Consider the following 27,105-nt stretch of genomic DNA (forward strand, 5'->3'; position numbering starts at 1 on the left):
ACATATATCCTTCCCATAAGCCTTTTATCAACTCTGGATCTCTTACAAATCTAACATTATGCAAAGCTACATAAATAATTTGTCTACAGTTTTGTCTAGGGAATAATAAGAAAAAAATCTGCACATGTTCACTTACCAAGGCAATATTTTTTTCAAAATTTTTCCATCCACGATTAGTTAAATGCATGGACACGGAGTAGACCATATTACATCTTTGAAACTTCTCTTTTACTCTGATTTTATTCATTACTGTTAAAGTCTATATACTAATGCAGATTCAAATGACTCTCATAATGACAGCAACACTTTATACAATCTTCTATGAAGCCTACCATGTCTCACTGTACTAAATAATTACTGAAAATAAGCAACAAATCCTTTTATTCTTGTCACAGGACAATATGTAAAGCTGAAAATGAGAATTAAAGCTTCTGTGTAGCTGGGTTCACAGAATCTTTGAAAATCCAAAACTTTCCAAGAACTTTAGGAGATTTTATTTATCACAAAGCACTTATAATTAGCTAATTTGGGAAATTCTTTGGTAATGCAGCTACCTCCCATTAACTGCCAGAGAACTAACCCTGACTTAGATTCCATGGGTAGGAGATATGAATGTCTGTTTTGCTTGAGAACTTCTCTGGAGTTAATGGTGTCTGGGCAAGCTAACGTGGAGGTCTGCCTATCAACCCATCTAGGCATCTATTTGTTAGGAAACCTTATGGAAAAAAAGATAGAACTTCCTGATCCACGCTTGACAGCACATGTAGAGAGTGGCTACAAAATAAGTAAAATAAATATAATTAAAAATAGGAACTGAGTCTGAAAAAGGTTAAGTTAAAAAAATGCAAGAATAAAAAAACTTTAAGTTAAAAAAAATAAAAATAGCAAACATTAGGGCCCAGGTCCTGAAGTACAGCAAATCAAGTTGTTGCCTGCAATGTTGGCATCTCGTGTGGGCAATAGTTTTAAGTCCTGGCTGATGAATTTATGATCTAGCTCCCTGTTAATGGTCTGGGAAGGCAGCGGAAGATGGCCCATGTACCTGGGCCACTGCTCCCACGTGGGAAATCTGGATGGATCTCCAGGCTTCTGACTTTAGCTTTTTCCTGAGAACTTCTCCTACATACTCTTTTAAAAATATTTTTGTTTCTTTTTATTTGAAAAACAGACACAAAAGTCTTCATCTGCTGTTTTATTTCTCAAATGCTCAAAAATAAACTGGTTTGGGCAGGGCTGAAGTCATAAGCCTGATGCTGCAACCATTTTGGGAATGAACCAACAAATGGAAGAGCACTCTCTCTCTTTCCTTTTCCCTGTAGCTCTGCCCTTCAAATAAATACAAAGAATTTTTTTTTAAGCATCAAACATTTAGTGGGAGAAAGGAAAGTTTAATAGTCAATACAGTGTTTGCCTTTTACAAGCACATGTGGCCATCAGCTAGAACATGCTAACAGATACACATTTGTTAATCTAGCAAATTTCACAGAGCAAGCTGAAATCTCATATTAATAGTTATAAAAAAACTAAATTAATAATTCTTCAAGTATGGTACTTCAGTTGACTAGGATAAAATGTAGTCCATTAAAAGGTACTAACATTTAAACTCCACTGCCTAAAATCCATTCAAAATTCAAGGGTGTCTAATATTTCCATTTTGTTTAATATTTTTTATTTTATTTTATTTTTATTATTATTTTTTTATTGGAAAGACGGATATACAGAGAGGAGAGACAGAGAGGAAGATCTTCCGTCCGATGATTCACTCCCCAAGTGAGCGCAACGGCATATGCTATGCCAATCCGAAGCCAGGAGCCTCTTTCGGGTCTCCCACGAGGGTGCAGGGTCCCAAAGCTTTGGGCCGTCCTTGACTGCTTTCCCAGGCCACAGGCAGGGAGCTGGAAGGGAAGTGGGGCTGCCAGGATAGAACCGGCGCCCATATGGGATCCCGGGCGTGCAAGGCGAGGACCTTAACCACTGTGCCACCGCGCCAGGCCCTGTTTAATATTTTTTAAATGAACCAAAATTGTGTAAGACATATCTAAATCAAATTTTAAATATTTCTAATATATCATTTTCACCGTTACTCCATTTTTACATTTCATATTTTATCATTAATGGTTCCATTTAGTATAGATCTAATCTCAATATGGTATTTAAGCTAACTTACTACTACATTTATTACAAAGTAGGAAGCAGGTCTTTGGAGATATCTTTATCTTTTGAAATGGACATTTTTTTTCTGTAAAACAAACTCTGTATCTCTTGGTTCCCTAGTATTTAATGAGATACCATAATTTTTATTAATGTCTAGTGGCTTTACATTTGAATAGCAAAGCTGTGTCATGAATATATTTTTCTCATAAAATAACATTATAAAAGTTTTATAGAAGATTAAAGATTTTTCACTGAAAATAAGTAAAAACTAGTAATTGCAGGAACAAAACTTTGTATCTATCCTTAAAATATTGTATAAGATTTTGCCTTTTGTTTTCTATTTGACAAGTGATTTTTAAACAGACTTTTAATATAATGTGTAAAAAAGATGACACTGAAGTGATAAAATATATACACTCATATTACAAAAGAGATACAGACATTCATTATTAGAATTTTATGCTGCCAATTGATTAAAGATTTATTACATTGTGGGCAAGAATAAACATATTGTGTGCACAGTCTTACTATTTGAACAAAAATTCAAATCATATGCTAACCTATAACAGTAATCGTGTTTTGTTACTATGGAAATTCATGTGAATTCATGTTCTGCATGAGGTAGACCAGGAAGGTAGTGAACAGCAGCTGAAGAAGGCAGCTGGTGCCAGACAGCCACACCAATTACAACTCAAAATACAGCTTCTCACGTTCAAAGCAGTCACAAGACTTTGATTTGGGATCTATCCTGTAATGAATCTGCTCCCTTTGATCTATTGTAAGTAAAAAATATGATGGGTCTTTCAAAAAGTTCATAGAAATACACAGTAACAATAGAACATGATTCAAAACTAATAAAAAAACAAGATTCAAAATTTTCTGCACTAACCGTTCTCTATCAGTTTCTTTTGCTACAAAATTTCTGAAGCCTCCTCATAAAGCACTATGCTTGAAAAATTTATTTAAGTTTCAATAATTAAAATATGCAGTTTATTATCCTAAAAGAGCAAAACTTAAACCAGGAGCTCACTTAGTATAAACTACTGTAGATTTGTTTAAGTCCACTCAGCCAGCCTAGAGATTTTAGGGGGAAGATAAAGAAGTTAATCTAAGATTATCTAGAGCAAAAATGAGAGAGAAATGGAGAGAAAGAGAGAGAGATAGAGAAGAGGGAAGAGGGAAATAGGAAAGAGGAGGGGGTAGATACCAGGGCAGTGGTGGGGTGGGGGTGGGGGACTTTCTATCAATCCACTCTTCTTTCAAGATCCAGAGAATCTTCAAAACCACAAAGGTGTCCCAGTTCTAAACTCCTGAAAATTAATGCTTTTTCAGGACTTGATGGAATAAATCAAAAGTTAAATCTTAGTTTTTCTCAATCATATGTAGAGAGTATCTTAAGAAGAGACAAATTTGCTTTTCTTAGGGAACACCTAGTTCATAAATCTCCCAAAAATCAAAGAAAATGCATTTTCCACATAGCAGCCACTATGTAAGGAATAAGTCAATGGAACTACTACTCAAATGCAGTGATTCAATCATGACTCCGAAGAAGGAAAAGTACCGTTACTCTGTGCTTCTAAAGTATCTATATGAATCTGTTAACAGTTTTGTATCTGCATTGTGACTTCCTGCGGTGATATTCAGATCATGAGCTTCACATACAGCTCCTTTAGATCTTCCCTGGTATTTAGATGTCATCATTTAGGGAAATATACTTGATTCCTAAGAAAGTGACTGTAAATATGCTCCCCTCAACAAAACTTGTTAAACAGGAACTACTGACTTATCAGCCTAAGCAACAACTTCAAGGGTAATTTTAAATATGACTATTTGATCCTAATAGCATCATTACACATTAATAAAATAAAAAACTCAGAAAAAGGAAGTTACTTTTAATAATAATGAAATATCATATGCTGTAAAATGGGCACTCAGACACCCAGAGACAAAAAGTTCAGGCATAAGAATGTCACACTAATTTAAACAAACCAAAAAAACCCACTTAACTAATTAGTTTCCAGCCATGGGAGTTATTTACATATTCTCTTGTATTATTTTCTGGAACAATTAAGAACCAGTAGTATATGATTAGTTGTATCATGGCTAAAAACATTCCAATGCAGTTGATAATAAAGGCCTTTCTCCAAGGAACCTTGCATTTTAACGCATTTAATAAATAAAAATTCAAATCTTCTGTTCAAAACCCAAGCAAAGCATACAGCAGCCCTGCTTATAATGTTCACATAAAGCATGTGATGCTACTCACTTGGTATATCTCAGAAAACTGGAAAATTTGGGATCACTCATACAGCTCATTTATTCAACGGAAGAGATCCATAAACTTGTTTGAAAATAAATAATAGTACAATTGTAAATGTGACAGAAACCACTGACTAAACAGGAAGACCTGATAATCTAATTACCTGAATATGTCCTGTAAGAAGATATAAGTCTCTCCCCCCAATTTTCACTTGTATGTCCTGGGTCTGAATCTACAGAATGAGAAGAGACAGGAGAAAAGGAAAAGGCACACGAAGGGAATTGCAACAAACCAACATTTTTCAAAAGACTACCAAATAGTCAATGATCTGTCATTGTTTTCCCAAAAGACTACTTTTTAAAGTGAAGCTAAAAGTACATTTAAAATATAGGTTTGGCCAATATCGAAGACTTCAGTTTCTTCAATTGGAATATCTTAAAGTTGAGAAATTCAACCAGTTTCCACAGTAGACATTAGTGATGCTGGTACTAAAACACACCATCTGTTTTGATATAATCTGTTTCAACTTCCAAATAATGCTAACAGAGGCAGCACTCTAGCACTGGTTTTCTGCTTAGGAGATAGTTTTTAAAAACTTGAATTATTATTTTCACTTTATGAGTGCCACAACTCCTCCTCTTCAGACTGTAATAGCATCCTCGACCATAGATCTTTCTATAAATTGCATATCCTTCAAGTGGCGTGAATCAATAGTAATCACTAGTGAAAACTTCTTACCATCCTAAATCAAAACAAAGTTTATTATGTGAGATACATGAGAAGTCTGCCTAACAGTTCAAGATAGAAAGACAAAAAAATGAAGAATGAACTTAGGCAGTAACATAGAGCAGATATTTTTACTTACAAACAATATGTCATTTCAGGGTCACAGTTTTATTCTGATCTTCAAATGCTCAATTTATTGATACAGTACTTTCTCAGGATCCTCTTTATAGGCAATACTTTTTATTTCAGTTATGTGTAAATAACCAAATGTTAGAGAAAAACCAACATAGAACTGGTAATCTTATACGTCTTAAACTTTAAACTCAGAAATTCTGCAAGTTCATGACTGAAAGGGAGATCATTAACATTGCAACACCTAAACCAATTTTAAGCTGAGCAAATAAGCTGAATAATAAGACTTTCACTGACCATTTTTATTTCAAAACTTAACTCATTAAATCAGTAGCAAAAATTCCACAAAACACAGTATTTGAAACCTCACATAGAGAAAAGTAGAAAATTCAAAATGGCCTCCATTATATGGTGAAGGAAAACAACAGCAGAGCGACCAGTTATTTCCATTGGATTAAACAGACTACTAAAAGCAGAGCATATTATTTTGACAAGTTAGGGTACAATGGATAAAGTGAACTTCCAATTATATTCACTAAGAAAAAGAAAGCAGTTTAACAGTTTATCTAAATCTTCCTTTGGAAGTAACCAATCCACATCAATTGCACTCTTTGGCTTTTTTTCCAAGTAAGTATGCTTAGAATTTGAGTATGTATTCTACAGAGCCTTATTCTGTAAAACGTAAGTTGTCATAGGTAAACATAAGGTTGGCTAGCAGAAAATATTCAGTTTATTAAATTTCCACATGCCCTGTAACTGTTACTGAGGATTCTGGAATAAGTCACTTTGTGCCTTAATTTTCTCACACCTCAGTATCTATAAACCATGGAATCTAAAAATGTAAAAAGAGGATATTAATAAACAAATAAATGTTTGTAAGAGGGGAACTATTTAAAAAAATGAAAGTTTTTCTAATACAAACCTAAATGAAAACCTCTACAGAAGGTGTCATCTATTAACCCTAAAGAGAGACATGTCCTCCCGTGTTACTGGAGGTTAGAGCACATTCCTATACTGCTGAAGGCTTTATCACTAGATATCATTATGTTAAAGAAATATCAAGAGCCATAGAAATCTTTACCCTTCCAACACCAGGACCCTATGTATGGAATGAATCACTGCATAAATTGGCTTCACAGTAAATCTTTGACAGGGTAAGTAAGACAACATGGGATAATCACCAGAATGACGATAAGCAGACAGGATGGAAAAATGCTGAAATAAAGTAATTCGGAATGAACAACGCAGCTATGAGGACTCAGGAACGACCTCAAATTATGTTGTTATCTTCTCAAATTGTATTGGTATACTCAAGCACTGACTTTTCTAGGATGTTATCTTTTAGAAAAGCAGCATCAAATTATTGAAAACTAAAAACTGAAATTATACTAGGGTCTCTTAAAACAAAGAATAAGAGGCCCTGATTCACTTGATTATTTTGGAGCCTAGGGGGTCTTCCTTGGACAAGGATTTGAAAACCTACTGGGAAAAAGATTGTTGTAGAGAATATATAAAGAAGTCTTGAAAAAGCTCAAGAGAATGCATCTTGCCAAAAATTATGCATTCAGTTAAAGAGTTTTATTCTAAAATAAACTTTATTTAAACTCAAAATTCATTTTTATTTACTCAAAGGCAAAGAGAACCATCTTCCATTTATTCATTCACTTCCAAATTGTAAACTGCTGCAAACCATTGGGACTGGAACAGACAAAAGTCCAGAGTCTAGAACTTAATCAGAGTTTGAGCAATTGATGGCAGGGACTCACACGCTTGAGCCACCATTTGCCATCCAGGGTAGCAGCATTAGTAGGAAGCTGAAGAAGCAGAGACAAGACTTGAGCCCAGACATTCCAGGATAGGATGTGGGTGTTTCAAAGAATGTCTTAACCAGTTTACCCAATGCCTGTCTGGTAAAACATCTTGTAATTTCATTTTCATAAACTTTTTAAAGTATCCACATTTGTCACTTACTCCAAAAATCCAAGTCATATATAAAATAGAAAGGAGAAAATAACAAATATCTCAAAACCTAGAAATAAAGCGTTATTCCGGTGAGCATTATTCCAAGCACCTGCCTAAATAATTGTAAAGACAAACTAGTAGAAAGAGACCAAAAAATGTAATAATTGAGAAAAAAATACAGAAATCACTTTTAAACAAGTTTTAAGATTAATTCAATTTTAACTAAACCCAAAAAGTAAACAATCTAAAGGAATTACAAATTCTCTATCAGATACCATATACCAAAATATTATCTAAATTGCAAGAAGTAGTCATTTTTCAAAACACATATTTCAGATTGTACAGCATCAGCTAATCCCTTGCTATGAGAGATGTCAATGTTTACTTCATATTCTTCATTCCTTGTTCTGTTTTGATCAATTCAGAGTTTGTAATATTTGTATTTTGCTCTGAACTCAAAATATATCCATGAGGGTTAGGCTTAGTTTCAACAGTGAAATAATTCCTTATATTTCAATAATCAAATCTCATCTTTCCTATTTTAATTGATTAATTTTACTATTTATTTCAATGGAAAGGCAAATTTACAAAGATAAGTAGAGACAGAGAGAAAGATCTTATATAATTTAATAGTATCTTCAGTCTGACTTCATTTTTTGAACTATGAAAAGTAATAAAAAAAAAACAGATCATAAACATTGTGTTCTGCTTTGGATCTGGAAAAATTCTTATTAATATATACTGATTATGTGCAGTCCCTGAAACTGTCTTGCTCTATTATTTACCAAAATTTATAAATCCAGATTATCACATTTTTTTCAGATTTTCAAAATCGTAACACAAAGCTACTTCAAAAAGTTTATGGAAACATGAAAAGATAAGCTTATTTTTGATACAAAAATTTAAAAATCTATGCATAACCTTTCATTATATGTATTTCCACAATTTTCTGGAAATTGCTCTACACACAATTTCCCCATATGTATTTTAAACTCATCAAGATTGAGCCCAGCATGGTAGCCTAGTGGCTAAAATCCTCGCCTTGCATGTGTTGGGATCCCATATGGAGATCAGTTCTAATATTGGCAGCCCCTCTTTCCATGCAGCACCCTGCTTGTGGCCTGGGAAAGCAGTGGAGGCCGGCCCAAAGCCTTGGAACCCTGCACCCATGTGGGAGACCTGGCAATGGCTCCGGGCTCCTGGCTTTGTATTGGTATAACTCTGGCCGTTGTGGCCACCTGAGGAGTGAGTCATTGGATAGAATATCTTCCTGTCTGTCTCTCCTCTCTGTATATCTTGCCCTTCTAATAAAAACAAAATAAATGTTTTAAAAAAAATTCATCAAAAGTTTGCTTGATGACAGCATGTGACTTTTCCTAAAAGGAAAATAAAAGTTTATTATAAACTGGTCTTACAGGGAGAAAGTTAGGGTCAGTTTAGCACTTGCTTGCAATGCCAGCCCAGTAGCTAAATGCCAATTTAAGTCCTGGTTGCCCTACTTCTGATCTAGATGTTTTTTAATGTGTCTGAGAAGAAAGTGGAAAGTGCCTCAAACTCCTGGGTCCCTGTTAGCTATGAAGGAGACTCAGCTGGAGTTCTGGCTCCTGCTCCATCTTGGCCCAGCCTTGGTGATTATGGCCATTTGGAGAGCGGACTGGTGGATGGAAGATCTCTCCTCTGTGTCTTTCAAATAAGTCAGCCAAAAAAAAAAAAAATCAAAATCAAGATGTGGTGAGAGAACTGCAACATTAAATTCACACAGTAGAAAAAATGTAGTGGGGTAAATACATAATCCAATTATTAAAATATGAATTAGCTTATATCTAAAATTCATACCTTCCTAATTAACATCTTCTCTTTAATTTCAAACGAAATGAAAGACTAACAGTCTATCTGATTTAATTACAAAGACTCTTGTGGGAAGAAAATTTATTCCTGTTTTGAACAGCGATTTATTCCTAAAAAATGCTAGCACTTTGAATTTTTCAAAATTTTGTAAAACTAGCTACAATATCCCTATTATTAAAAAATAAAACCTGATTAATGTAAATAATTTAAAGATGATTAGCAAAGTGACTTGAAAGCAGGACAGAGAAGTATGAGAAGGGTCAAATCCTAAAGGTGTATACAGTTATTGCGTAATAATGAAGTCTACGTCCTGAGTACTGTGTCATTAGTCCATTCAATCGTGTGATCACAGAATATACTTACATACACAAGTGGTTGTAAAATTACCAGGTGATATAATCTTCATAAAGTGTTGAGCAAAGTGGGGCCAGCACTGTGGCATAGTTAAGGAGCTGCCTGTCAGGCTGGTTTCCATTTGAGTCCTGGCTTCTTCATGTGCTATCCAGTGATCTGTAATGCACTGGCAAACACCAGAAGGGCCAGGTGTCTGGGGCCTTGGCCCCACGTGGAAGACCCGGCTGGAGATCCCAGCTCCTGGATTCAGCTTAGTCCAGCTATTGCCACTGCGGCTATTTGGGAAGTTAATCACTGCATGAATGATATCTCTAACTGCTTTCAGATAAATAATTACATCTTTTTAAAAATTTTGACCAAAATATTGTTAGGTGACATACAGCTAAATCATCATTTTATCAGCACAGTGGCAGAGTACTAGTTGAAGCTTCTCAATGACAAGGAGAGGAATGTTTCAGAAAAAGAGATTTCAAATTTCTGGAAGAAACTAATATGTGTAAATGAACAAAACAAGTAGTTTCTTAACCACTGGGAGAGTTACTTTCAAGGTTTAAAGAGGTCATGGATGTTTAAGAACAATTTTTAACCTGAAAGAAAACACAATATACAAAAAGAGATGTATTTACTAAAACCATATACTAAAAACTAAGTATTTTCTAAAGCTATGTTTAGCACAAGGTATTTCCAAACTCTTCACGTATCTTAGAGTGTTTAGAATCGAGATCATGCTGTATTGATGACAAAGGCGGCTGGAAAGCCTTGTACAGCTCCAGCTTCCTGCTAATGACACCCAGCCAGGAGTGCTCAAGGAATGGGGTTCCTGCTGCTTACACAGATCTCCACTGGATTCCTGGCACCCAGCCGTTAACGTACAGTGAAAGAACCAGCAGGGGGAGCTGCTTAAACAAACATCCAAGCTTAAGAAGGACGTAATAAAGATGAAACAGTGATTACTAATTTTCTATGAGTGAAGTAAAATATTCTTAAAGACAGTTTGTTATTAAGATTTCATACAAGTAAAAAACTATGATAGATGTGTAACAAATTCTTAAATATATAGCAGTTCCAGGAGATGATTAATTCAAGTGCAAAGCATTATCACCTTATCAAATGGCAGTGTAAGAGTCTCATGAATCATTCGGATTGACTAACTCCACTACCAATTTCCAGTATGTAAAAGTTTAACACTTAAACAGTCAGCTTGAAGTTTCTAGATACAAAATGCATTAACTACTTCTTTTTTTTTTTTTAAAGATTTATTTATTTTTATTGGAAAGGCGGATATACAGAGAAGAGGAGAGACAGAGAGGAAAATCTTCCATCTGATGATTCACTCTTCAAGTGACCGCAACAGCCAGTACTGCGCTGATCCGAAGCCAGGAGCCAGAACCTCTTCCAGGCCTCCCACACTGATGCAGGGTCCCAAGGCTTGGGCCATCCTCCACTGCTTTCCCAGGCCACAAGCAGGGAGCTGGATGGGAAATGGGGCTGCCGGGATTAGAATCAGCACCCATATGGGATCCTGGTGCGTGCAAGGTGAGGACTTTAGCCACTACGCTATTGCACTAGGCCCAATGCTAACTTCTTTGGTATACCAAATAAGTCTAGAAAAACTCAACAACTTTTCTTGCATATAGAATTTTTCATCATTAGCATGTTCTCAAAGAAATTAAGTCCTGAAAGTAGTAGATTTGTAATGAATGCTGAAAGATAGATATTTTTATGTCTGGTTAGAAATCCCATTTGTATAATAACAGAGAAATGCCTGTTCAAAAATGTTAAGTCTGAAACATAAACGTTTCTCCATGAACTAGGATGCGAAGCAGAGCGATGGTGGCGAAAAGAGAATCAAGGTAAGCAAATGATTAAGGCTTTGATAGAAAAACAATCATTCTACCTGTGTCTGAATCTCGCTCTTCATTTCTTGATGGGCTAACAGTAAAAGGGAGTTTACGTTTCATGGATGGCTTCTCTTTCATCTCCCTGCTCACATCACTTCGGTCAATTTTTGGAGTTTTGTTATAAGATGCAATCTTGTCTTTACTCTGCTAGAAAATCAAATATAAATAACATTATATCAATATCTGTCGAGTCATATGGTTTTTTAAAATGCTTTTGACTAAGGAAAATTTTAAGTAACCACAAAAGCAGAGAGGAATTACAAACCATCACTCTATTCCAGGCATCCAACATCCAGCTTCAGCTTTTTCTAACTTCTTTCATAGCCTCCCACTTAGTACCAGAATTTTAAAACAATGAACAAAATAATTATAATAGAATCATAATTTAGATAATAAAATGAATAAATACACAAATCAGAAAAGAAATTCTGGATTGAACTAAACACATTTACATTATATTTTTATAAATACAATAGTTCCTTCTTGTATCCACTTGTTCTGCATTTACAGATTCAGCCAAATACAGACTGAATATACATGGAAAAGCAAACTGCGTCTGTTCCAAACATGCTGGTATTTTCTTGTCATGATTCCCAAAACAACACAATCTATTAGCATAGTATTTATACTTTATACTATAGTAGTTATTGTAAGTATTCTAGAAAGAATTAAACTATACAAAGTGGTGTGCATCTGTTACACGCAAACACTACACCATTTTGTAAAAGGATCTGAGCATCCTTAGATCTTGATATTCCAAGGGGAGGGGAAAGGGTGTAGGTGCTGTGTATGGGATGACTGTACAGTTATCTGCTGTCACTAGGGCAAAGAGCCTCTGGAACAGCAGTATCAGCAGTCTCCGATGACTCGGGAGGAATGCAAATTCTTGGGCTCCATTCCAGAACTATGGAGATGAGACCCATTCTTCTCAGTGATTTTACCACATGCCTAAAATTAGAGAACTCTAAAATACAGAGAAAAGTACATATAAATCATATGAACCAAAGGGTAATCAGTTCAGTACAAGACACATTCCCAATTCTTAAATCTTAGAAACAGAGAAACCCTTTTAATACAGTATGTGGGAACTATGAGCAATAAAATGTTAATGCTATGTCGGAAGTTAGCCTATGTGTGTCCGAGGGACCTACAGAAAACAAAGTACCTGGGGGAATGGATGAAGCAGCCCAGTGTTTTATACCGCAGAGTCCTGCCCATACCCTGTTAACTTTACAGCTTTCCCTTCACCCTAGGCTAATCCTCTCAGGTCAGGCAAAGTGAGTTACCGGTCTCTTAACACTGGGCAATACAATCTTACTCAAATTTTATCTACTTCACATAGATCTAGCAAATCCGCTGTTCAGAAGAGAGGGATAAAATCTGTGAGACGAACTGAACCCCATTCCCTGGCGAGTCCCAGTCTGACAACAGACCGTGCTCTTGGCCTCTTTCCGAGATGCCCGCCTGGCCTGCCAGGTATTCTCCCCAATAAGCTTCAGTCTCAGTGGCCGGGCGCTCCCTTTCTCAGATCCATCTGTTCTGGTGGATGCCCAATCCCATGAGATCTTACTACTCTATTCACCACTACTATTCTGTGTCACATCTGAATTCTTCCTTGGGAGAAGACACGACTCTCTATTCCACCCTACTCTGTTAACATCATGGATCCACCTTATCAGGTGAAATATCCTATTCACCTGGTCTGCAGCCATTATAAAGTTTCACTCCTATTACACAACATCCCATTGGTACAGTGCAGCTAAAGTGCGTTTCATGAAACACAAACTTGATACTAAAAATTAGGCTGTATTATCAGAAAAGTTTAAGAGAATATTTTCCAAACCACAATATTTATATTAACTGTAGAGATCTTCAGAAGAGTTTAACATTCAACTTTAAAGGAAGAGGGAACAAACAATTAAAATATTGAATTTTTTCATATCACAGACTTTATCAATGAAACCAAAGACTCTGAGGGAGCAATAAACACAAAAACTTTTGGCAAGTCGCATCATGAAAACAGTAAAAACAGTAAAGCCAGAGATTAAAGAGAATGCCAGATGTAGTATTAAAGAGTTATAAAAGAATGCTATATCAATTTTTCACACCAAATCGCAGGAAAAATAGACAATTTTTAAAAAGGATTTTATTTTTAAATTTACTTGAAAGAGTTATAGAGAAAGAATGAGAAAAAGAGAAGGGGAGAGAGGAGCAAGAGGGAATGAGAAAGAGTGAATTCATTCACTCCCCAAAAGGCCACAATGGCCAGGGCTGGACCAGGCAGAAGCCAAGAGCCAGGAGGTTCCCCTGGGTCCCCCACATGTTGCAAGGGAGGCAAGCATTTGGGGTATTCCCAGCTGCTTTCCAGAGCATTACCAGGGAGCTGGTTCGGAAGTGTGGGACATGAACCAGCACCCATACTTTCGCATACGGGACCCATATAAATGGGATATCAGCACCCATACAGGATGCTGGTGTCACAGGCAGAGGAGGCTTAACGTACTGCTTCATAGGCTGGCCCCAAAATGGATAATTTTCTGAGATTGATACAAATGATCATCAAAGACAGAACATTCTTGATGAAACCCCTCACAAACATAAATACAAAAATTCCAAAATACAACTATCAAATCAAATTAATATGGGTTTAGAATATATATATAGTCCATGATCAATATAGCCATAATATCCATAATCAAGCAGTGCTCATTCAGAGAACACAAGGGTTGTTCATTTTTAGAAACCTCTTATGAGAATACACTGTATCAAAAATTCAGAGGATGATGCTGATTGGTGACATGCTCCACATTCTTAGGAAAGTCACGTTCTTCTATATTCTAACAGTGATGCAAATAAGCCCCAGGGAGTAGGGCTGAACCACTGCACTGATACTGTAAAGGAGACTCGTTAAATACTTATTTTTCTTTAAGAAATTATGTTCTGGTCTTAATTCTCTCCGTGGAGTCATGGGAAGCTGATGTGTTTACAAAAATGATGTTTCATCTGGGAAGCAATCAGAAACATGAAATAAAACTCAAAAAAGGGAATTTTCGAATTTACCTAGTCATGTAAACTTTACACTTAAATTTTGTAATTGGATAATATTTTGTTTTGCTGCATGTGCATCCTCTTGTCAGGCAACTTGAAGAAATGGATAAAGATTTAAAAGTTGCTGGGATTAAAAAAACAACTTAGCAGTTGGAACCTAAACGTTTGAATTAAAATACTGTCTTGGTACTTCAAAAGGAAAAAAGAAGTAAATGGAGAAAAAGCACATCTTAAATCATTTTTATGCACAGCGTATAATTTTCTGGGCTAAAAACGAGATTATTTTTGTTCATCTTAGACTATTCTATTAAAATCATTTTATATATATTAAAAAACCATTAGCAAAACAGAGAAATGTGACTTTCTTCTGTCTTAACTGGTAAAGATGAATGGACCTCTATATTTATTTCCAAGCTTTGAAGTGAAGTTCTCTTGAATGCATTTTTTCACTTCTGCCAATAAAATGAAGCTTCTCAGACCAATATTTTAAAATACATTTTATATTAGTATTATTCAGATATAGGAAGATAAACAGATCACACTATGATTGCTATAGAAAAGACAGTTCCCAGAATATGCGCAGGAATCCCTAGCGGTTTGGACAGGAAAGAAAAGGGTGGGGGGTACCGGCTAGTTTAAAGATTTTCAGCCGGTTCTTGGCTGGAAGGCTGTTTCTCTAACTGTCTTGTACCAGATTCTTTGAAAGCAGGGCAGCAGGATTACGACTCACAGTCTGAGGCCTATATAGGGGATGGACAGGTTGGTATGCTTGTTTGTGAGCTGTTTCCTACTCAATGCTCTGGAAGGGACAGCACAGGCTCAGATGTGAAGCATCAAAAATACAGGAAAAAAAAAGGGCAGACTAATACAAATGCTCCTTGGCTTGCAACAGGGTTACACCACAATAAGTACATCATAAACTGAAAATACCAAAGTCAAAAGTGCCTTTAAAATACATAATCTGTGTGAAGCCTAAATTTAAAGGTGTTCAGAATACTTATATTGGGCTATAATTGGGTAAAATCATCTAACATAAAATCTACTTTAAAACTGTATTGAGGCCTGGTGCAGTGGCCTAGCGGCTAAAGTCGTCACCTTGAACGCGCCGGGATTCCATAAGGGTGCCGGTTCTAATGCCAGCAGCCCCACTTCCCATCTAGCTCCCTGCTTGTGGCCTGGGAAAGCAGTGGAGGACGGCCCAGAGGTTTGGGACCCTGTGTGTTCCACTTCCAATTAGCTCCCTGCTAATGGTCCAGGAAAAGCAGCAGTGCATGGTCCACGTGCCTGGGCCCCTGCCCTCTCTGTCTCACAGATCCATGTATGTCTACCCACACTCACTGAAAGACAGCCTGGGATGAAGCTCCTGGCTTCAGCTTGGCTCAGTGCTGGCTGTTGCAGCCATCTAGAAAGTGAACCAGAGGATGGAAGATCTCTGTTTTTTCCTTTCTCTCTGTAACTTTGATTTGAAATAAGCAAATAAATCTTAAATAAACAAAAAAACCCTCAAAGAGAACCCAGAAGCTGGCCTTAAGTCCATTCACCCACTGAGAAAAAAGCAAACTGGTGAATAACCATAATAGTGCCTATTCTTTTTCTCACACACCCTTCTTTCTCTCTTCCTTCATTTGTCTTAAGCAGTAGCAGCAGGAACTTACAAATGTAAACAAATTATGGTCCTTTCTCTTAAGATACAATTAGGTAGTGATTTAAAAATCTTCTTTTTTAAAGATTTATTTTTATTTGAAAGGAAGAGTTAACTGAGAAAAGGAAAGACAGAGAGAAATCCTCCATCCACTGGCTCACTCTCCAAATGGCCACAGAGGCTGGAGCTGAGCCAATCCTAAACCAGGAGCAAGAAGCTTCCTTGGGGTCTCCCACAATGGGGTAGGGATCCAAGAACTCGAGCCATCCTTCCCTGTTTTCCCAGTGTCCATAGGGGATGCTGGTGCTGGAGGCAGAATCCTAGCCTACATGTCCCAGCCCCAAAAGGAAATCTAGCAACCTCTGGTGTCATGTTGGCATGAAATCCTACCCAATGGCAGGAAATACACCATATATGCCCTACAGACTGCCTCACAAAAACTTCTAATCCTTACCCAACCAAAAATGATCTTGAGAAAGTACAGTATCCATAAATAGAGACTGAGAATAGTTCTAAACACACCTGTATTAGGTAAGAATATAATGAACAAATACTCTTAACTTAATTAAAAATGTTTTTTAAATAGAACTATGCTCATGGATTGTGTTTACTTTTTGCTTGTCACTATACTTTTTCATTTAAAAAATGTATGTATTTCTTCACTTCCATTTATTTATTATTTATTTACTTCACTCCCCAAATGGCCACAACAGCCAGGGGTTGGCCAGACCACACGGAGCCATTTCATTTGGGTTTCCCACATCTGCTTCTTTCCCAGGCCCATCAATAGGAGCAGCTGAAACATGGACCAAACCAGCAACCTGATGGAATGCTGACGCTGCAAGCCATAGCTTAATGCACACGCGCTATGCCACAACATTACACCATCTCTATACTTTCAAGGAATCACTTTTATGAGGTCAATGCTCAGGCATTTTGTACATTTTGCACAATGGAAACATAAAAAGTTCATAATAGGAATAAAAGCTTTCAGGAGGTTGGCCTCAGGAAGCCAACTATAGACAGTGATCCAGCAACCCAGATAAATTTTCACAAACATAAGCATCTCAATATTTACAAATTTAGAAACAAAGTTCTAACGCTTTGCTCAAATCGCACACTATATTCTGTTCCCACAATTCTACTGAAATCATTTTCACTGAGTTCATCCAGGTGTCTCTTTGGCCTCATCTCTCCCACCCAGTCCTGCAGTGGCCGTGGGCACTGCAGAGAATCTCTATAAGCTTCTCTTAGAGCCTTATCTGCTCCTCCTTGTTCTCAGCTTTCTTCACCTCTAGACTGTTTTTAAAATATCTCAATTTATCAACACCTTCCATTCTTGCCCCATGTTAGATACTTTAATTAGGCGTCATTTTCATAAGCTTATTTTTCCACAACTTATATAAATGTTTATTATCTATAGACTTGTTTTGAGCTCATAAATGGCTATCTATCTACTAAATATTTTCACTTGATCATGCTGATAGCCAATGTAATTAACCATGACAAATCAAAGCAATACTTCTCAAGACAACCTTTCTCTATTAACTTGGTTATTCAAAGCACAAACCTTGGAGTTGACCCAGATGATCTTGTTTCTACATACACAAGTTAAATTTACCTCATTCAACACCTTTTAGACCTGCCAACTACTCTCTGCTCCCAAAGCTACTACCAAACAGTATCTTGCTTGGACTGTTTAAAAATAACACTCTGGGGTGGGCACTCAGTCTGGTGTATTCCATTATAGAGCACCTGGATCTGAGCTCTGTTTCTGATTCCAGCTTCTGGTTAATGCATCCCCAGAAGGCAGCAGGTGATGGTTCATGTAGCTGGGTCCCTGCCATTGACATGGGGTTCCTATACTGTGTCCCCAGCTCAGCCCTGCCAATGTGGGCATCTGGGGAGTGAACCAGCTTAGAGGAGCTAGCATACTTACAAGCAAATGCACACTCTTTCTATCCCACTAATAAACAAATATATTCTAAAACAAAACTATGATCAACCATTTGGTCTTTCATAAGAGAATAAATGTCAGGGTCCTCAGAGCACACACACAATGCCATGATGAACTGGCACCCTGTATCATACAAGAGACTTAGCTTCTAGCCTGTATCCTTCACAGGCTCGAAGTACAATATTGCAACAAATTCATTTCTTTTTCACTTGCTGTTTCTTTTGTCTAGACTATACTTTAATTACAGCTTCTTGTGAGTCAAACACTTATACATCCTTGATAATATAGATTAAATGTCTTTTCTACTATGAGGCCACCCCTGAACTCCCTTCTCTTATCCCTCATCACTATGCACTCAATACATTAATTAATAACTGGTACAGAAGTTCTCAAAGTATGGCTTCTGAAGTTTTTCCAGAGAATCCATGACATAAGAGCTATGTTCATGACACTAATACATGACCTGTATTTTTCTCTCATTTTTTCAAGGGTGTATACTAAATTAAAGTGTTCTAAAATCAACTGTGGTATGACTGTGTAATGCTGTAAATATACTACAATCTACTATATACTTTAAATTTATGGTATATGAGTAACATTTCAATAAGTTTTCTTTAAAAAAGAGATCAAAATTTGTATACAGAGCAAGGAAGACAGAATTCATGGCTAAAAACCCTCTTACTGCAAATATTAAGAAAATTCCTTTAAGTAGTAAAGAAATAACATTAAACAGGAAACTGATTCACAGGAAGAAATTAAAATGTCCCCAAAATAGTACATGTGAGGTAGAGAACTGCATAAATGCGGCCTGCAATGTGGCACAATAAGCTAATCCTCCATCTACAGTGCTAGCATCCCGTACAAGATTGCTAGTCCTGACTGCTCCACTCCTGATCCAGCTCCCTGCTGATGTGCCTGGGAAAGCAGTGGAGGATGGTCCAAGAGCTTAGGCCCTGCTCCCACATGGGAGGCCCAGAGGAAGCTTCTGGCTCTCAGCTTTGACCCAACTCAACTCTGGCCAATGCCGTGAACCAGAGAATGGAAGATCTCACAGTCTTTCCCTCTCTCACACTGAAACTTTGACTTTCAAGTAAAATAAATAAAGTTCTCTTTTTTTCTTTCTTTTTTTTTTTATTGGAAAGGCGGATATACAGAGAGGAGAGACAGAGAAGAAGATCTTCCATCCGATGATTCACTCCCCAAGTGAGCGCAACGGGCCGATACTATGCCGATCCAAAGCCAGGATCCTCTTCTGGGTCTCCCACGCGGGTGCAGGGTCCCAAAGCTTTGGGCCATCCTCGATGCCTTCCCAGGCCACAGGCAGGGAGCTGGAAGGGAAGCGGGGCTGCCAGGATTAGAACCGGCGCCCATATGGGATCCTCCCATATGGGGCGTGCAAGGCGAGGACCTTAACCACTGTGCCACCGCGCTGGGCCCTAAAGTTTTCTTTTTTAAAGAACTGCATCAACTCAGATTTCTCTTATTTCTTTAAAGGCTAAATTGTATAAAACAATAATTACAGTATTTTATTATTTGGCTAAGAACACATAGAAAATGTAATCTATATTATACAAATAACACAAAGGAAAGGGAACTACAATGGAGCTGCTGTATTTTACTGGAAATAAGTTAATATTAATCTGCCAAAGGCTATGATAAATTATAACATGTATGATAATCTCTATATCAACATTTAAGCTAATTCAAGAATTTTTTAAAAATTAAATTAAAATAGTACACTCAAAAGTGCTGAAAACCCAAAATATGTAGAAGAGACATAAGACCTATAAAGAAGTACAAAATTGCAGATATAATTTGATGTCAGACATGAACCATATAAAAAATTACATGAAATATAAACTGAACATGGTAATCAAAATACACACATCAGTCATGACAAAGCGGCTACTTTTTGCACCCACATTCCTGTCCAACAGTGGGCTTGTGAGGTCTAGAGGTCAGGCTTGCAGGGGACTAAAGGGATAGCACCAGCCGGGGTGTCCGGGGACTTAGGAGCTCAAACCCAGGCAGGTGGGGTGAGCCTGGGGATTTCCCCTTGTGCTTGGTTCCAGTGGGGTCTGGGGAGGGGAGGGAGAGCCGTAGGTAATGACACTGGCCTGGAAACTGGAGGACCAGCTTGGGGAACTTTGAATGGGTCTGGATCTTGGGTGTGTGTGGGGGTAAAGTCCCAGGCCAGCACATATGCCAAGAGTCTGGGACTCCAGTAAGCAAGCAGAGCTCCAGGCCAGACCACCCACTGGAAGACTGTGCTTCAGAAGGCTGCACTGGGGAATCCATATGTGTTCCTGCATGAAGGGACTATGGATTGATTAGGTAAAGGTGCAAGGGGATGTGGGGGAGGGAGCAGCATTGAAGGAGTACATTCTAGGTGAGAAATGACTTCTGAGGGACTTCATCAACGAGGCCACTGAACTTACAGGAAAGCAAGGAGGCTGAAACCAAGCAGTTTTGAGGGGAGAATTTGGAGGATCTTTACAGGTCAGACCGATACAACCAGCCCATATGGGAAGCCTGAGCTGGGTTAGTTAGCATGCATAATCGCTGACCACCACTCACCAGTGCACACTAAAGCTAGAACTGGGGGCCTTCCCAGCAGGGCCAGACCATAGTATCTGCCAGTGAGAGTCAGAACAGGTGATGGGTAATGCTAGGCTGGGCATGACACTAATCAGTATGCAAGAGAACCAGGTCTGGGGGCACACTGTGCAGGGTATATGTGCTCCACTCCTATGCAACTGCAACTTCTGCTAGTTTGCTTAAGAGCTGAGCTGGGCATGACCATGGAACCCCAAGACACGCATGGATAATGGGGTTGGGAACAGGCTGGGCTGCTCCAAACTGCAGCACTCACAGGGGCACTAAAGAATAGGATGTGGGGTGGGCCAGGCTACAACATCCACCAGCTTATACAAAGGAAGGGATGGAGAGGGGCAGATTATGCCTGTTAAAGAGCAAGTACCTGCTGGCACATGTGAGATTTGGGAGTGGACCTGGTCGAGGAACTTGGGAAACTCCCCTTGTGGGATGCAGCCCCCACTGATAAGCATGTGATTCAGGCCTGGGCGTTGGTCAGAACAGGCTAGGTAGCTTCACTTGTAGGCAAGTGTGTGGGTTGTTTCTGGAAGGGGGTGGACTGGGCAGGGCTGGGTCAATCTTAACTCACTGACATGTGCAGGTGCCAGAATGGAGTGAGGATCATGCTGGGATAGGCTTTACACCTACCAGTTTGCATGAGCCAGGGATGTGAGGAGACTGAGCAGGGCTAGGTTGTATCACTCAACAGCGAGAGTTGGGCCTGGGGGCAGGCCTGGGACAGGTCACGCTGCAGGATCCCATGAAAAGATGAGGGATGGACTATGCTGAGCTGGGCCAGAGCAAACAATGGCACACAAAATTTCTATGGCTAGGAACAGGCCTAGCTGGGGAGCTAAGGGGTCTGGTTCCCACTAATGAGCAAGAGAGCAGGAATGGGGCAGTGATCTGGGCTGGAAATGACCACAATGTGCCTTGGCATATGTGTGGACTGAGTCTGGGTTGTGTCAGACTGGGTTAGACTCTAGTACCCACTGATGTTTGTGAGAGCCAGCTTAGGTATAGGTCAGGCTGTAGTAGGTCTTGGCACCTGCTGAACCATGTAAGAGCTGGGTCTGGGCGTGGACCAGGTATGGCTGGGCTGTAGCACCTAACAGTAAGAACGTGAGTAGATGTGGACCAGTTGAGCAAAGCCATTGTCCTGCCAGGACAGGAGGTGGACTAAGTCAACCTGGGCCAACAACTCACCAGTGTGCACAAGATCTGCCACTAAGAGGAGACCTAATTGCGGAGCTTGGAGAACTCTGTTAGGACAAAGTCCCTGCAGGTGAGTGTAAGAACCAAGGCTGGGAGCAACCCAGACCAAGCAGGGTTACAGTACCTGTTGGCATGCATGTGGGTTAGGTCTAGAGGCAGGCCAGGCTTAACACTGACTGGCAGATCTGAGACTTGGGATGAGGTACAGGGCAGGCCAGGTTGGGCTACAACACCAGTCAATTCACAATAGGGCCCAGATTGGGCACTGGCTGGGTTGTGCTAGGCTTCAGCATCCACAAGCACGAGCTGGAACTGGGGGCAGACCAGGCCAGGCCAGGACACAGTACCTGCCAGGAAATCCCAAGGCCAGGCAGGCAATGCCATACCAGGCTGCAACATCCATCAGTACACATGAGGCCCTGGAGGGTGTGAGCCCAGGAGCAGGGGCTGCAGGGGCTCTCTGCTGGGCCAGTGCCACCACTGATGAACATGAGACTGGGACAGCGGCAGACAAGGCTAGGCAGGATTACAAACACCTGTTGGCCTGCATGGGAGCAGGTTTAGGGGGAAAACCACTGGTACATGCATGAACCAGAGTAAGTGCTGGCTGGTTGGGCTTTGCTGCAGCATCAGCTGGCAAATGCTGGGATTGGGGGCAAACCCTGTCAAGCTAGACTGCAGAACCACCTGGAGCGTGCAATATCCAGGACTGGGAGTGGGTCCAGTAGGGAATCTGCGTACCTCCCTGGTGGGATACAACTTTCCACGGGTGAGCATAAGAACCAGGGCAGGGGGCAGGACTAGCTAGACAGGCAGTCATATCTGCTGGCCCGAGTGTGGGCTTGCTAGTGGAGCTAGGCTTTGATGCCCATTGAAATGTATGAGAGCAGAATGGGATGTGAACTGACTGGACCAGTCTGCTGCACATACTGGAAGGCATAGGAACTGGGACTCGGGGTAGGCCTAATGGAGTTTATCGGGGGGTCTCTCCAACTAGGTTGCAGTTCCTGCTGGTGTAAATGAGGGCAAAGTGTGTGGTGGGCAGGGTTAGGCTGGGCTGCAGTATCCACTGGGTTATGTAAGACAGGCTGGAGAAAAAACTTACCCAGCAATTGCAACTACTAGTGTATGTGGCACACACAAGAGTCAGATCTGAGATCATTTCAAAAAAGGATTCTTTGGGGATCCCCCCACTGAACCACTGGACTCAAAACTCCACCCATGGGGAGAAACGCAGGCCCTGTGTTCTGACTGTGGAGAACATGTATTAAAACTGGGTCTCCGCAGTGGCTTAGACGGAGCAGTAGATGGCATACCAAGATGCACATGGAAGATATGGCAGTCCATTGGGGCATGCAGAGGACATCTGATACCATGCAGAGGACATCTGGTACCACAGCAGAGGAAGGAGGGTAGAAAAAAAATTGGTCAACTACCCCAGCCAAATGTTGACAGTGAATATCTGAGCAAATGGAGACTCTGTGGTGGACTATGTCAGGCAATGAGCCTGGAAAGGATTTCCTCATTCTTGGATTAGCATGAGGACAGCATCAGAACTGTTGTAACCACTGGAGTAGAACCCTCTTAGCAGGCAGGCCCCACTCCGGGGACCCCTGGCCAAGGTAGCTGGGAGGCAGGAGGAAGCTTCTTCCCTTCTTTTTTCCCCTTTCGCCAGATACACGAAGAAAAAAAATTTGCAATGGTCTCACCCACTTTCCCCTAATCCTCGACTTTTCCCACCCTAAGCAACTATGTAAACATAACCAAAAACAAAATTTAAAAAGAAACAAAAAAAAGAATTACAGAGAAAAAAAATTACTAAGGATTGACTCCCAAATCTAGCTGATGACAGGGCTTTATAAAAACAGGGTGGGCTAGGGCTGGGGATGCCTGGCTAATTTTACATCCAAGGTTCCCAAGTAGGGTTTTATAATCAGCTGGTTCTGGAACTACTATTATGAGGAAATGAAGGCATTAGGTATGTCCTCTGTTTCAGTTTTTTCCATGTAGTTCCATTATAAAAACAAACAAACAAACCCAGAAACCAAAGTATAAACAAATGTCAGGAAAGACAAAGATACATCTCTCTCTCTCCCCTCTCTGACTCTGGCTTTCCAAGTAAAATAAACAAACCTTTTCTTAAAAACACAAATTTACAATAAAATGATATACAACAAATAAATACAATAAAATAAAATGCAATAAAAATCAACTACACTTCTATACTATCAAAAAATTCCAAGATGAAATACAAATAACTTGATGTAAAACCAACACATTGAAAATACAAAGTGCTGCTGAAGAGAAGTGAAAATTGGAGAGAGATTATTGTAAGGCAGTATTAGTAAGATGGCAATACTCTACAAAGTGACCTTAAGAAAATCGCACTGGGTTATTTCCACAGAAAGTGAAGTACTGATCATAAAATTTACATGCAAATTTTTACAAAGGTCCCCAGAAGGCAAAACAAACATTAAAATCAATGTCTGAAAGTTTATACTTCTAGTTTTTAAAGCAGACTTAGGATTGCCTAGGAGTTGGGGTAAGAATAAGGATCTACTGCAATAGGCAATGAAACTCTTAAACATGAAGAAATTTTTCTGATGATGTTGAACTAACCCTTATCAGCAAAAGCTAGAAACATCTCAGATTTCCTTCAACCAAAAGAAAGCTAAAAAGATAATATTATAAACAGGAAAGAAACAAAATAATATATAAAATGAACTAGATAAGCAGAGATTATTAGGCATAGATATTAATATCAACTAACAGGCAATTCAAAAGTTCATATGAAATTTTTTTAAAGTAAGATACACATAAAAAGACTCATAAAAACAAAAACTGCTTAAGTGTATTCAGAACTTACTATATACCTAGCATTTTGTTACCAATAATACACCATTTCACTATTACAATTCTTTAGGGCACTACTGTCCTTTACGAGAGGGACAGAAAAAGACACTAAGGTTAAAGAAGTGATTGATGTAAGTTGACCCAAGGTTAAAGATCTGGAAAATATGAAAGATAAGGTTTGGCTGTTTTGCCACCAAGGGTCAGGAGATAGGGAAAGAAATACCAAATCGTGGGGGCTTGAATTTTTTCCAGTATGTTAATTGAGTTAATCTTAGAAAATAAAAACCAACCGGCGCCAGGTGTTGGCACAGTGGTGAGTCACTGCCTGTGCAGCTTGTACCACTTATAAGAGGCCCTGTTCCTCTAACTTCCTGTTAGTGCACCTCCTGGGAGCCAACAGATGACAACTAAAACACTTATTCCCTGACACCCTCATGAGAGACCTGGCAAGGAGTTCTGGGATCCTGGCTTTAGTCTGGCCTGCCCCAACCTTTCAAATACAATGAAAATAAATAATTTTTTTTAAAAAAAATAAAAGCAATCATGTCCCTAAGGAATTTACTTCTACCAAGTTTACATGCAAGTTAAGAGATTCACGCCAAACTACCCTGCAGCGCCAGCATCCCTATGGGTGCTAGCTCCTGGTTGCTCCATTCTGATCCAGCTATGGCTTGGGAAAATAGCAGAGGATGGCCCAGATCCCTGCAACCCTGCACCACATGGGATGCTCCCAGGTTCAGATCAGCTCAGCTCTGGCCATTACTACTGCTGGGGGAGTGAAACAACAAATGGGAGTCCCCTCTCTCTGTCCTTACTTTTCTCTTCGTAGAATCTGCCTTTCAAATAAAAATACACAAATTTTTTAAAAAATCTGATATCCATATTGCTTTTTGTAACTTCCCAAGAAAAGTCAAATGTTTAGTAAAATGATGTACCTTTCTTCCATATGGCTTCTCTACCATATTGCTGTCACTGTCAGAATTTTCACTCTGAATTGGTTTTGTGAACCCAGATTTGGGCATTTTATAGCTCTTCAGCTAGTTTCTTTTGTCAGTCTTCTCATCCTGGATCTGTAAAGAATGGATATGTAAGAGTTACTTGTATAAACACACAGAACCTACTAAAAGCTTATTTGTCACAATGAGTGCAATTCTGCCTTCTTTAGGTCTTTGTAACATTTATTTCTTCTCACTATGTGTATGTGTATAAAATTTAACAATTTAAGCTTTTAATTCAAGTTTTCTTGTTCAAAGACTCTTAGCCTATCACTAAAATAAGGAAAACAAAAAGCAGAACCTAAAGGAAGGGAAATTAGATAAACTGGACTTCACAAATAGTAACTTTTGTTCTTTAAGTGATACTGTTTAAACGTGAAAAGTAAGTCATACTGAGAGAAAATACTTGAAGTTCCATCTTTATAACTTAAAAATTCAGAATATATACGCAACTTATACAATTAACAAAACCTGATTTCATAATGAGTAGAAGATTTTAATAGTTCACCAAAGAATAGATAATGAATGGCAAATAAGCACAAGTAAGGGTGCTCAACCTCCTTCATTGCCAATGAACAATGAGACACCATTTGTATACACCTACCACAACAGCTCAAATTTCAGATTACGAAGACCAAGTGCTGATGAAGATGTGAAGAAACTGGAATTTTAACACATTGATGGCACTCAGGAAGAAATGCCAGGTGAGTGAAAATACTGGGAGGTCTCTCCCCAGGACTAACAAGTGCCTTACTTCCATCCTTCATGTTAACAGTCCTGGCAGCTATTACACTGCTTTGACTTCAACCTCTGTCCTAAGGGCTGAACACAGCGTTCAATAACATGCTAGCTAAGGGTGACTTTCTTATTTAAAAAGCAATTTCCATGACAGAGCTAAAGGATGCAGTTCTTTATCAAACACGTTTCTTCTCTTAAAATATACATGGTTTCTAACAGATTAAGAAATCTGTTTTTATCTAACAGCTGACTTCAAGAAGTAATACTCTACAAATGAATGTTGTTAGATTTTCTACACTACTGAATTTATAGCAGTAAAACATTTCTTCTTTTAAAATAATCTAGTACTACTTGGGTGTTTTCTTTAATGACATTATCAAAGAATGGCATATTAAAAAATATCTTTTATAAAATTTTATTTTACACGAAAGAGAGAAACACAGAGAGATTTTTCATCTACTGGTTTCACTTTCCAAATAACTACAATGGCCACAGCTGGTCTGAAGCCAAACCTGCAGGTGGCAGATTAGCCTGCTGCACCATGGCATCAGCCCCTAAAAATACATTTTCAAACATTTAATTTAATTCACAGTAAAGATAAAGCATGCTGGGGCCAAAACCACGGCCTTTGCCAGGCTCAGCCTATGTCTACAGCATTAGCATTTCATATGGGCACCAGTTTTGTTGCAAGTGACCAAATCTATCCCAGAAATTAGTCAGAGACA

The 27,105-nt window shown here is 38.9% G+C and overlaps 1 protein-coding gene across 6 annotated transcripts in view; it reads right to left on the reverse strand.

Annotated features, from left to right (window-relative positions):
• The window catches only part of ANKRD12 (ankyrin repeat domain 12), a 109,637-nt gene that overhangs the window by 62,706 nt on the left and 19,826 nt on the right, over positions 1-27,105 (reverse strand). Inside the window, exons 2-4 of one of the 6 annotated variants that reach the window (XM_040970543.1) lie at positions 25,583-25,717; positions 11,334-11,484; positions 4,578-4,646 (exon numbers count right to left, since the gene is read on the reverse strand). In XM_040970543.1, coding sequence (XP_040826477.1) covers positions 4,578-4,646; positions 11,334-11,484; positions 25,583-25,669 — 307 coding nt within the window. In that variant the 5' untranslated portion in view covers positions 25,670-25,717. Of the gene's footprint in view, positions 1-4,577; positions 4,647-11,333; positions 11,485-25,582; positions 26,832-27,105 lie in introns of those variants that run through there. The other 5 variants (XM_040970544.1, XM_040970545.1, XM_040970542.1 and 2 more) reach the window with 5 other exon arrangements.

This window comes from Ochotona curzoniae, unplaced genomic scaffold, assembly GCF_017591425.1.
Source record: "Ochotona curzoniae isolate NIBS_2020 unplaced genomic scaffold, NIBS_Ocur_1.0 scaffold_4812, whole genome shotgun sequence".
Classification (NCBI taxonomy): domain Eukaryota; kingdom Metazoa; phylum Chordata; class Mammalia; order Lagomorpha; family Ochotonidae; genus Ochotona; species Ochotona curzoniae.